We start from the raw sequence: 12,087 nt of genomic DNA, 5'->3' as shown, positions 1-12,087 counted from the left end.
AAAGAGCTTAATTTTTCAAAGATCCTTTCCTCTCACCATCCCCTTCCTCCAAGGTGGTCTATTACATCTGAGATCCCTTCAAAGTCTGAGTGACCGGCCGGGGTCCCTAATGGAGTGGGTGGAGGGGGTACGAGGTCCGAGTTCAGTTGCACAGAAAGTGAGAGGCACTCTGACCCCTCACCGTCAGTTACACCAGTTTCTCCCCCAGTTTGCTCCCACTTTCTGGACGTCGAACGCCCTCCACTCCCTCCCAGCCCTCCGGTTCCCCAAGCAATGACCTCATTGCGAATGACAGCCAGAGCGGACGGTTCCTCTCCCTAGTGGACCGGTGTGGGAGCGCGGGCAATGACGCAATCGGAGCTGGGTCGCTCCTGGCCACTTTGGATTGGCCGTGCGGACTCCTGGGGCCCTCCCCGCCCCCTATCACCCGCATAAGAGCCGAGAGCTCCGCAGAGAAGACGCCCACAGCAGGCGTTGTGTCTGTCCCCGGGACCCGCCGCTCGCCCTCTCCTGAAACTCGAGTTGCCAGGTGAGAACTTCCTATGCTGCTCACTCTGATTACCAGCCTCTGGATAGTTCAGCTAATTTGCTCCATCCGCTTGCCTGCTTGCCTCTCCTTTGCTTCTGAAGGCCATCCTGGCCCACCTATAGCCAGGTGCTCCTAGCTGCCTGTCCCGCTGGGAAGAAGGCAGAAGGTTGTGGCCGACAGCTCATTTTCTTCTAACTAGCGCCAGTGAAACCGCAAGCATCCCCAGGGTGTCGTCTGGACGCTGGAAGCTCCGTGCGCCCAGCCCTAGCTTCCTAGCCTGCCCTGGTCCTCGGCCCCTGCCTTGGTGCCCGTCCTTCGCATGCAGGATCTTGTTGGAGTTTGTTCTGGGAGTGCCCTGAGCAGTCTGGGTCCCGAGGAGAGATCGTGTTTGGTTCTCCGGCCGGTTAAGCCCTGAAGCTTCCTCTGAGGCGTCTGCAGCTCGCTTGCGTGCCTGGGGCATTGGCATGGACTTGGGGCAGTGCAGTCAGCCGGCCAGAACGTGGAGCTCATCTCGGGGAGCTGGCGCCCAGCACCTGCTGCTAAACCGCATTTCAGCAGAGACGGGATGCACTGGCAGAGTCCAGTCACGATCCTGCACGTTAAATTACTCCCAAACCCAAACCCAAACCCACAGACTGAGAGGTTAACGCTCTTTTCCAATTTACCCCTCCTGCCTTCTTCTCCCACCCGTTGGCAGAGAAGTCCAGCAGAGGTAAAGTGGTCCTAGATTTCTCAGTCCCTAAGAAGATAGGCACAGTCTACAGCAAGGGTGGGTCCTCGCTTGGCTTCTGCCTAGGGCAAAAGGTGTGGCTTTATGTGCATGTGTGTGGCTTCTTCCTGGCTTTTCACAGAGCAAAACCAGAACCCTCCCCCCACCCCTCCCCAGCACACCCATTTCTACTTACCAAACTATTCAGTGTAATGTATATTTGGAGATTCAAAGCAGCCTATCTGGCATATGAACTGAAAAGAGGCGTGGGGAAGTGAAGTAACCTGCCTGAATTCTCAAGGCAGTTGTGGCCGGACTGGAACCTGGGTCTGTGAGCTCCAGACGGTGCTTGGTCTTGGTGCAGTGGTAACGTCATTCTCCCTTTACAGAGAGGCATCATGGGCTTCGGGAAATCCTCCCCCTTCCTGGCTTTCAGCATCTTGGTCCTGTGCCAGGCAGGCAGTCTCCAGGCGACACCACTCAGGTGAGGCAGCCTGAAGCCACGAACTTATTCCTCTTCCACTGACCCTGGGATCGGGCAGTTTTTTTTTGCCTCTGAGGTCACAGCAGAGGGAGGCTCCCAGTGAATCAACCCCCTAAGGTGGACACTGGCCTTGAGCCCTGTGGGCTAGGAGTCAGGAGAGCCATGTCCTCTGGGAAAGCCACAGGGACTGGGTAGCCTGGGTGCTTATTCTGGAAAGGAGGCAGGCAGGGGCTCAGAGCCTCTTTGCGGGGGTTGCTTCCTCTCTCCAGGTCAGCTTTGGAGACCCTCCCAGATCCTGGGGCACTCAGTGAGAAGGAAGGGCGCCTCCTGCTGGCCGCACTGGTGAAGGCCTATGTCCAGAGGAAGACCAATGAGCTGGAGCAGGAGGAGGAGCAGGAGGAGACAGAGGACTCCAGGTAAGTCTCCCCTCCCAACCTTGGCCTATTCAGGAGGGTGCAGCCCAGAGAAGCAGGAAAAACAACATCTGACCAGAGCCCCGCAGGTTGTCCCTGTTCACCAGGACGGCACCCAGTCATTCTTAGCCTCCATGGAAGACTGTGGTCCGTCCAGGTGCAGCTGGAGGAACTGTGGTTAGTTAGACACATTGAAAAGATCAACTCCTGAAAGCTGTTAGGAAATGAGATGGGGAGATGTGGAAGTACTTATTCTGGGAGTTGGTCTTGCCCTACTGAGGAGAACGCTCAGCACTGGATGAGTTAGGACTGGTAAGTGTGGAGCCAGGAGATGGACCTGTTGCAGCTCAGGATGTCTGAGGAATTTAACCTGTGTATGTTCTTTCACACCTGCAAGGCACCTTCGTTGCACAGTTGCAAGGTAAACCCAGAGGCCTTGCAGAGGGTGGGGTCAGGTAGAGCAGTGTCTGAGGTAGGTCCGGGGCCTTTAGATGTGTAGAATCTGTGGACATGTGCATGTTCTCACTGGACCAGACACCCTTCCCCATCCCCACCTCCCTGTGCACCCTGAGCTTTGAGTTCACACCAGCAGAGCCATGTATGGCACTTGCATCCACCCTGAGAACCTCTCTGCAGAGCAGGAAGGACTGAGCAGCATGTGGAATGCCAGAAAAGGTCACCCCTTCCCCACCGCAGCCCTTCCCCACTCTGCCCTGGCTCAGAGAACCTCTGAGTTCTCCTAGTGGAGGGTGTGTGAGCTTTGCCTCCTGTCTGCCCCCTCCACCTCTGTGCCAAGTGCCCCCTCCCTGGTCTAACCTTCTGCATGACTGCCCCCAGGAGCAGCCCTGGGTGCATGGTATTGTCTGGCATGTCTTTTCCCTGCAGCCTGGACGGCTCCAGAGCTAAGCGGTGCAGTAATCTGAGTACCTGTGTGCTGAGTGCTTACTGGAAGGACTTGAACAACTATCATAGATTCTCTGGCATGGGCTTCGGGCCTGAAACACCTGGCAAGAAAAGGGACGTAGCCAACAGCTTGGAGAGGGACCACTCCTTCCATTTTGGGGTGCCCCAGGATGCCAACTGAACTCCTTCCAGTGCTTCCTGATTTCCTTTCTTGTTCCCATGGATGAAATTAATGCATGCAGATTTCACTCTGATTGCTCTTCAAGCTCGTATTGGTAGCTTTGCTTATGACAAAGAATGTCAGGAACCTCAGGATGGAAGGAAAGACAGCAGGACTCACAGATAAGGTTAGAAATGAGAGAGAGTGAGGGAAGTTTCTGAGATTCCAAAGTTGTCATGGCAGAACCCTCCAATTCCTGCTTCATCCCTCATGCCTCGTCATTGATGAATAAATCTATTTTCTAAAAGGATTGACACTTTGGTGGTCATTACTCTGGTCCTCGTCCAAGGCCTGAGAGTGCCCAGGGCCTATGCTTAAAAGTAGCCTTCACCTTAGGGTAAGTGGGATACAGGGTGTGGTAAGAGTCCTGTGAACCAGCTCCTGCAATGAGAACAGGTGTGCTGCGGAGCAGGTAAGCACTGCTGGGGGAGGATGCTGCAAACCCGGTGCTCTGAGCCTTTTCCAGGTAAGACTTCAGAAATTTTTCATTTTCCATAGAAAGTGGTTTTGTTGGTGCTTTGGGCTGGGGTATGTCCTCATATGCTCCTTGTGTGTTGGGGTGGGGTGAATGTAAGGGATGGTAAGTGTAGGGTTTTAGCACTTGTCACATGGCCCTGAAGTGCATTTTTTGTGAAAACTTTTAGGCAGGGCTTCTGGCAAAGGTTGCCAGGTCATTTCCCCTAACAGCCTTGATAATTGCATTTAGGGGAAATACTTATTTTTAAGTGATATGTCGAAGAGCTACAATTCTCTTTCTGAAAGCCCAATGGGGTAGGCTTCTGCCGCAGCCTCTCACTGACAGGCCTTTTCTCCTTTCTCCATCCTGCAAACCAGCATCACTGCCCAGAAGAGGTCCTGCAACACTGCCACCTGTGTGACCCATCGGCTGGCAGGCTTGCTCAGCAGATCTGGGGGTATGGTAAAGAGCAACTTTGTGCCCACCAACGTGGGCTCTGAAGCCTTTGGCCGGCGCCGCAGGGACCTTCAGGACTGAGCAGAGAAATGACTCTGGGAAGGTGATTGCCTTGTACTGTCAGAAGGGAGGAGAAGGGATTTGGAGATTAGGACTCGCATTTTGAAACCCACTGGACGTGGGTTCAGATCTCTTCTCTCCAATTACATTTTTCCTCTTGAGTTAGTGAGCTCCTACAACTTAGCTCAAAATCCGAGCACTAGGACAGGCTGTGGGCTTCCCTGGTGGCTCAGGTGGTAAAGAATCCGCCTGCAGTGCAGGAGACCCAGGTTTAGTCCCTGGGTTGGGAAGATCCCCTGGAGAAGGAAATGGCCACCCACTCCAGTGTTCTTGCCTGGAAAATTCCATAGATAGAGGAGCCTGGTGGGTCCATGGGGTCGCAAAGAGTTAGACATGACTGAGGGACTAACACACTCTTTCACACACACAGGACAGGCTGTGGAGATGCAGTGTCATCTTTCTCAGAAGAGAAAAATAGCTTTCTGAATTCAGAAAGGGAAGGCCTTGCAAATCTTAGCCTGGGTCACACATCATTAATGAACCCAGTTTCGGAAAGCCCTTCAACATTGATCAATGTTCACAGATTCAGACAAGAGAGCTATACCTGTAATACTACTGCTAGTATTAATAGTGACCCCTGAATTGTTTTCTCATCCTTTGCCATAAAAGTTTTCTCATATCTCATATCCATAATTTATAAATAGAGTTCAGTTAAAGAAACATTTCTATAAATTTGTGTTCTTTCAGTAGTAATTGTGATTATTTCCTTCTTATTCTCCACTTCTCTTTCTTTTTCTTCTTTTCCTCTTCCTACCCCTCTTCTTCTTTTTAATTTTCTTTATTTTTTTAATCTCAGGTTACCGTGAAGCTAAACTCACCACTTCTATTAATTTCTGTTGACAACCACTTGGTGAGGAGGCACCATGGAAGATATACATGCTTGCATCCTAATAGATATTGGAAAAAAAAGCACCTTTATCACTTGAAAGGAATGAAACTGAATGCAAAAATAAGCTAATTCCATATTTGTTGTGCGTCTTTTTTATATTTGATTCTATATGCAGTAAATGTGATGGCATCTCTCATTAGCTTATCTGGTAGCAAATTGGGTCTTTGAAAGTTGTTCTGTTGACCATGGCATCTCTGCCAACTCTTAGGGGGACATTCAGTCACTGCCTCTGTGGCCTGTGGGGACACATGGTAATGGAGATGCTATGCTTTATTGTCCAAGAACATGATTGTATAATTTGTTTAAGGAAATGTCAATATTATGCCATTTGTGAACTTCATTAAGATTAAAAACATATTTTGGATACACTTGTTTCAAGACCTTGTTGGTTCATTTTAACATGTCTTCCTATTTGATGATAATAGTAATAATGATAATTATAATAGACATATTTTGGGTGCTTACTATGGGCCAGATGATGTTCTGAGATAGTGCTTCATAGCTATTAATTCAGTTAATCTTCAGGAAGACTCCATGGGGCTAGACCCCATTATCATTTCCACTCTGCATGTGGGACACAGAGGCATGGAGACACGAAGTCCAAGGTCACACAGGTGACCACTATCTTGGGGCATACACAGGTGTTGATTCCCAGAGCTTATAGTTGAAACCACTGCAGTATATGCTTTTCAGCATTGGCTCCTGACATTTTCCAGAGGCCTGTGAGTCATTCTTTGTGTTAACTGCCTCACACAGTAGATGGACCCTCAGATTTTTGAAGACAGACATTTTAAAACATATAAACAATCTAGTCTTTATATAATAACATGAATCTCTTCTATTAGTTGGTGCTACAGGCTGCATGTTTGTATCCTTCTCAAAATGCTTATGTTGACACCTAACCCCCAAAGTGATGCTATTAGGAGGTAGGGCCTTGGGGAGGTGATTAAGTCATAAGAATAGCCTCTCATGAATGGTATTAGTATCATTATAAATAAGGCCTAAGAGAATGCCCTTGCTCCTTCCACATATGAGGTTGCAGCGAGAAATTTGCTGTGAATGAGGAAGTGGGCTCTCCACCAGATATTGAATCTGCAAGTGCCCTGGTCTTGGACTTCTCAGCTTCCAGAACTGTAAGAAATAAATATTTACTGTTTATAAGTCATCCAGTTTGTGGTATTTGTTACGCTAGCTTGAAATGATGTGAAGACATTTGGCTTCAACAGTGATCAATTTGTGGCCAATGTTGTTATATCTATGAGCCATCTGCTTCCCCCAGACCTTCTCCCAGTACCCAATCCCAATATGTCCATAAATATTTCCACTTGTATCTTCAAATGTTTGACTCTTAAACGTAAAACCAAAATTCAATTTAACAACTAAATAGTTCAAATCTCTCAATTACCTTATAGATATATATGATGACATATATATTAATCATATATGAAATTATATATATTATATGAATATATTGTGAGCATGTATGTGTGCTAAGTCGCTTCAGTCATGTCCAATTCTTTGCGACCCTATAGACTGTAGCCCACCAGGCTTCTCTGTGCATGGGGATTCTGCAGGTGAGAGTACTGGAGTGGGTTGCAATGCCCTCCTCCAAGAGATCTTCCCACCCAGGGATTGAACCTGTGTCTCCTGTGGCTCCTACATTGCAGGCGAATTCTTTACCACTGAGCCACCAGGGAAGCCCCATATTGTATATATAAATATAAATCAAATTAGGTCTTCACTTTGCTGCTGGTTAATATGTTTTAAGGCACTTCTCATCTAGAGGCTTCACTGCTATCATTTTTTTCCCTTCTTCAATTTATTTGTTGGAGAGACTAAGTTATTTGTCCAATAGAGTTTCCCATATTCTGAATTTTGATGACACTACACCCCTGTGGTGAAGCTTAACATACTTCTTTATCAACTGTATTTCTTGTGAGTCAGAGTGAGGGGAAAGAAAAGTAAAAGATGAGGTCAGAGATGTAATGGTCAGAATGGATCATGTAGGATTTTGTAGGGCATGGGACAGACCTGGACTTTCTCTCAATCAATTTCTAGTCCATAGAACAGACATCACATAAGCAATTTTAACAGAAAGAATACTCCAAGACATTATTAAACAGGCAGTAGAGTACTGAAAAGGCAAAAGAGAATGAGAAATCGTGCAGAGATTAAAAATGAAAAGTAGCAGTTACTATCCACAGGGCTGGAGGAATAGGGGAACTGACAGGGAATTAGAATCTAGAAACTTTAAGAATTCTCAGACCATTGAGAAGAGAGGTCATCTGATGCTGGTATCTCTGAAGTGGTGCAACAAGACTGTTCTAGGAGTGTGGAAAAACAAAATAAAACTGGAAACAGGAACCAACTTCCCTGGCAGAGTAAAGAAACTGTGGGTGATATTGACAGAGATCAAAATCAAATAGGAAGGAGCAAGTTTATTCTTCAAGCTTTCTTGTCTCCTTTGAGGACCTCCAATTGGCAAAGCTTAATAGGGATCCATTTGACAAAGGAAAAAGTAGTTGGTAGAGAGTCCCAGCCCCAGTATCTCTTTTTAAGCATATAATTTAAAATTTTTATAGAGAAAAGTCATTTTTGGGCATATAGTTCAATGGGTTTTGACAGTACATTTAGGCCATGTAATCAGCATCACAATAAAGGGGCAAAGCAATTTCATCACTGCTCAAGCCCCCTACTTCTCCTTTGCAGCCAATTGTCTCCTCAATCCTCAAACCCTAACAACTGCTATGTTCTTTTTCTATAGTTTTTTTTTTAATTTATCTTTTAAAATTGAGATAAAATTGACATATAACATTATATTAGTTTTAGGTGTCCAACAAGATGATTTGATATATGTGTGTATTGTGAAATGACCACTAGAGTAAGTTCCATTAATGCCCATCAGTTACATTGTTACAGGTTTTCACTTGTGATGAAAAATTTAAGATTTACTTGCTCAGCAACTTTCAGTTCAGTTCAGTTCAGTCGCTCAGTCATGTCTGACTCTTTGCGACCCCATGAATCGCGGCACGCCAGGCCTCCCTGTCCATCACCAACTCCCGCAACTTTACGTAATAGATTATTATTAACTATACTCACCATGTAGTACATTACATTCCCAGGGCTTATTTATCCTATACCTGGAAGTTGTACTTTTCAACTGTCTTCACCCATTTACAGCTCTGTACCCCCACCTCTGGCAGCCAACATTCTGTTCTCTGTTTCATGAGTTCAGTTTTTTTTTTTATTTCATATGAAAGTGATATCATACAGTATTTATCTTTCTTTGCCTGACTAATTTCACTTAGTATAAAGCCCTCAGGGTCCATCCATATTGTAAAACGTGGCAGGATTTCCACTTTTTTAAAATGGTGAATTACAATGACTAAACAACAACCACACATATTCCATTATATATAAAATACTCTACACATGCAAGAATCTATATATCCATATTTCGATCTACCTATATATCACATCTTCTTTATCTAGTCATCCATCAATGGACACTTAGCTTGTTTCCATGTCATGGCTATTGTAAAGAGTTCTGGTACAAACATCAGGGTGCAGGTATCTTTCCAAGGTAGTAGTTTTACTTCTCTCAGATAAATAACCAGGAATTGAATTGCTAGATCATATATTAGTTTCATTTTAAATAATTTTGAGGAACCTGTACACTGTTTTCCATATTGGCTGCACTAATTTACATTCCCACCAGCAGTGCACAGGGTCCCCATTTTTCTGCATCCATGCTGACATTTGTTAGTTTCTTTTTGATAATACCATTTTGACAGATGTGAGGTGATGTGTGATTGACATTGTGGTTTTGATTTGCATTTCCTTGATAATTAGTGATGCTGAATACCTTTTCATGTACCTGTTGGCCATTTGTATGTCTTCTTTAGAAAACATCCAATCAAATTCTTCTGCCTTTTCCAGAATGTCGTAGAAATGAAATCAGTACATAGCTTTGTCTGAACTTTCTTTTACTTAATGTTTTTGAGGTTTATTCATATTATTGTACATATACAGTTTGTTTCTTTTTCTTGTTGGGCAGTATTACATGTACTATAGTTGGTTAATCCATTTATTCATTGAAGAATATCTGGATTGCTTCCAGCTTTTGGTATTTATGAATATAAACTTTTGTGTATAGATTTTTGTGTGAAGATAAGTGTAATGGGCCAAACAGGAGTCCCCAAGAAGACATGCCAATGTCTTGATCCCTGAAAACTGTGAATGCTACCTTATCTGAAAAAGGATCTTTGCCGATGTAATTAAATTAGGATTTTAAAATGTGCTCATCCTGGATTATCCAAGTGGGTCTTAAATTCAAGGATGTTCTTATAAAAGATACACAAAGAAGAAGAGAAAGTGAAATGAAGACACGGGTAGAGAGTCACAAGTCAAGGACTCCAAGTCAGCTAACAGCTCTTGGAGGCTAGAAGACACATGGAGCAGATTCTCCCCCAGGGTCTCTGGAGGGAGTACAGCCTTCTGTCACCTAGACTTTGGAATGAGAGAATAAATTTCTGTCATTTGAAGCCACTGAGCTTGTGGTAATTTATTATGGCATCTTTAGGAAACTAATGCGATCCATTCCATTTCTTTTGGGTAAATACCTTGGGGTAGGATTGCTGAGTCCATTTGACAAGTGTCTGTATTTTTTCCCTTAAAAGTATTTTATTTTTACAATTGCACTCTAATCTTGGTCCATATGTATTTGCATTCTTGATAATTTCTACCAAATAGTTTTCATATGGTGTTATACATTATGCTTGTTACTGCATTCCATGTAATAAACATAATTGTATTGCTTAATTAAGTAAAGTAAGAAAAACTAATTACAGAAACTTTGAAAAATCAATATGTGGAGAATTCCATTTACAGAGGAGCCTGGTGGGCTACAGTCCATGTGGCTGCAGAGAGTTGGACACGACTGAGTGACTAACACACACACATGCTTTGCTTTTATTGTCTTCCTTTTGTATGCATATTTCATGTAATTCTAAACAATATATATATATTTAAATAAAAACATTTTTAGAGCAGTTTTAAGTTTGTAAGAAAATTAAGAGTAAGGGACAGATATACCTATACTCTCTACTCCTACATAGCTGTGGCTTCCTCCATTATCAACATCACTCACCAGAAAAAGGTTTGTTTTTTTTAACTGAGGATGAACCTACATTGACACATCATAATCACCCAAAGTCCATAGTATACCTTAGAGTTCGCTAGGTGTTGTATGTATCAGTTTAGTTCAGTCACTCAGTCATGTCCGACTCTTTGCAACCCCGTGAACTACAGCACACCAGCCCTCCCTGTCTGTCACCAACTCCTGGAGTTTATCCAGACTCATGTCCATTGAGTCAGTGATGCCATCCGACCATCTCATGTTCTGCCGTCCCCTTCTCCTCCTGCCCTCAATCTTTCCCAGCATCAGGGTCTTTTCAAATGAGTCAGCTCTTCGCATGAGGTGGCCAAAATATTGGAGTTTTAGCTTCAACATCAGACCATCCAATGAACACCCAGGACCTATCTCCTTTAGGATGGACTGGTTGGATCTCCTTGCAGTCCAAGGGACTCTCAAGAGTCTTCTCCAACACAACAGTTCAAAGGCGTCAATTCTTTGGTGCTCAGCTTTCTTTATAGTCCACCTCTCACATCCATACATGACTACTGGAAAAAACAGCCTTTTCTAGATGGACCTTTGTTAACAAAGTAATGTCTCTGCTTTTGAATATGCTATCTAGGTTGGTCATAACTTTCCTTCCAAGGAGTAAGCGTCTTTTAATTTCATGGCTGCAATCACCATCTGCAGTGATTTGGAGCCCCCCAAAATAAAATCAGCCACTGTTTCCCCATCTATTTGCCATGAAGTTATGGGACCAGATGCCATGATCTTCGTTTTCTGAATGTTGAGCTTTAAGCCAACTTTTTCAGTCTCCTCTTTCACTTTCATCAAAAGGCTTTTTAGTTCTTCTTCACTTTCTGCCATAAGGGTGGTGTCATCTGCATATCTGAGGTTATTGATATTTTTTCCTGGCATCTTGAAAGCAGCTTGTGCTTCATCCAGCCCAGCATTTCTCATGATGTACCCTGCATATAAGTTAAATAAGCAGGGTGACAATATATAGCCTTGATGTACTCCTTTTCCTATTTGGAACCAGTCTGTTGTTCCATGTCCAGTTCTAACTGTTGCTTCCTGACCTGCATACAGGTTTCTCAAGAGGCAAGTCATGTGATCTGGTATTCTGATCTCTTTCAGAATTTTCCACAGTTTCTTGTGATCCACACAGTCAAAGGCTTTGGCATAGTCAATAAAGCAGAAATAGATGTTTTTCTGGAACTCTCTTGCTTTTTTGATGATCCAGTGGATGTTGGCAATTTGATCTCTGGTTCCTCTGTCTTTTCTAAAACCAGCTTGAACATCTGAAAGTTCACAGTTCATGTACTGTTGAAGCCTGGCTTGGAGAATTTTGAGCATTACTTTACTAGCGTGTGAGATGAGTACAGTTGTGAGGTACTTTGAGCATTCTTTGGCATTGTCCTTCTTTGGGATTGGAATGAAAACTGACCTTTTCCAGTCCTGTGGCCACTGCTGAGTTTTCCAAATTTGCTGACATACTGAGTACAGCACTTTCACAGCATCATCTTTCAGGATTTGAAATAGTTCAACTGGAATTCCATCACCTCCACTAGCTTTGTTCGTAGTGATGCTTTCTAAGGCCCACTTGACTTCACATTCCAGGATGTCTGGCTCTAGGTCAGTGATCACACCGTCGTGATTATCTGGGTCATGAAGATCTTTTTTGTATAGTTCTTCTGTGTATTCTTGCCACCTCTTCTTAATATATTCTGCTTCTGTTAGGTCCATACCATTTCTGTCCTTTATCAAGCCCTG

At 44.3% G+C, this 12,087-nt stretch overlaps 1 protein-coding gene across 1 annotated transcript; it reads left to right on the top strand.

Annotated features, from left to right (window-relative positions):
• Positions 1-468: 468 nt before the first annotated feature.
• On the top strand, positions 469-3,505 carry LOC104981443 (calcitonin). Its single transcript, XM_010830563.1, has 4 exons — positions 469-529; positions 1,628-1,722; positions 1,992-2,138; positions 3,021-3,505. The coding sequence occupies exons 2-4, from the start codon at positions 1,637-1,639 to the stop codon at positions 3,217-3,219; spliced, it is 432 nt and encodes a 143-aa protein (XP_010828865.1). The 5' UTR covers positions 469-529; positions 1,628-1,636; the 3' UTR covers positions 3,220-3,505.
• Positions 3,506-12,087: the final 8,582 nt, after the last annotated feature.

This window comes from Bison bison, unplaced genomic scaffold (genome assembly GCF_000754665.1).
Source record: "Bison bison bison isolate TAMUID 2011002044 unplaced genomic scaffold, Bison_UMD1.0 scf7180017864518, whole genome shotgun sequence".
Taxonomy (NCBI): Eukaryota; Metazoa; Chordata; class Mammalia; order Artiodactyla; family Bovidae; genus Bison; species Bison bison.
The sequence above is the reverse complement of the archived record's forward strand: the minus strand, read 5'-3'. Positions and strand labels throughout refer to the sequence as shown.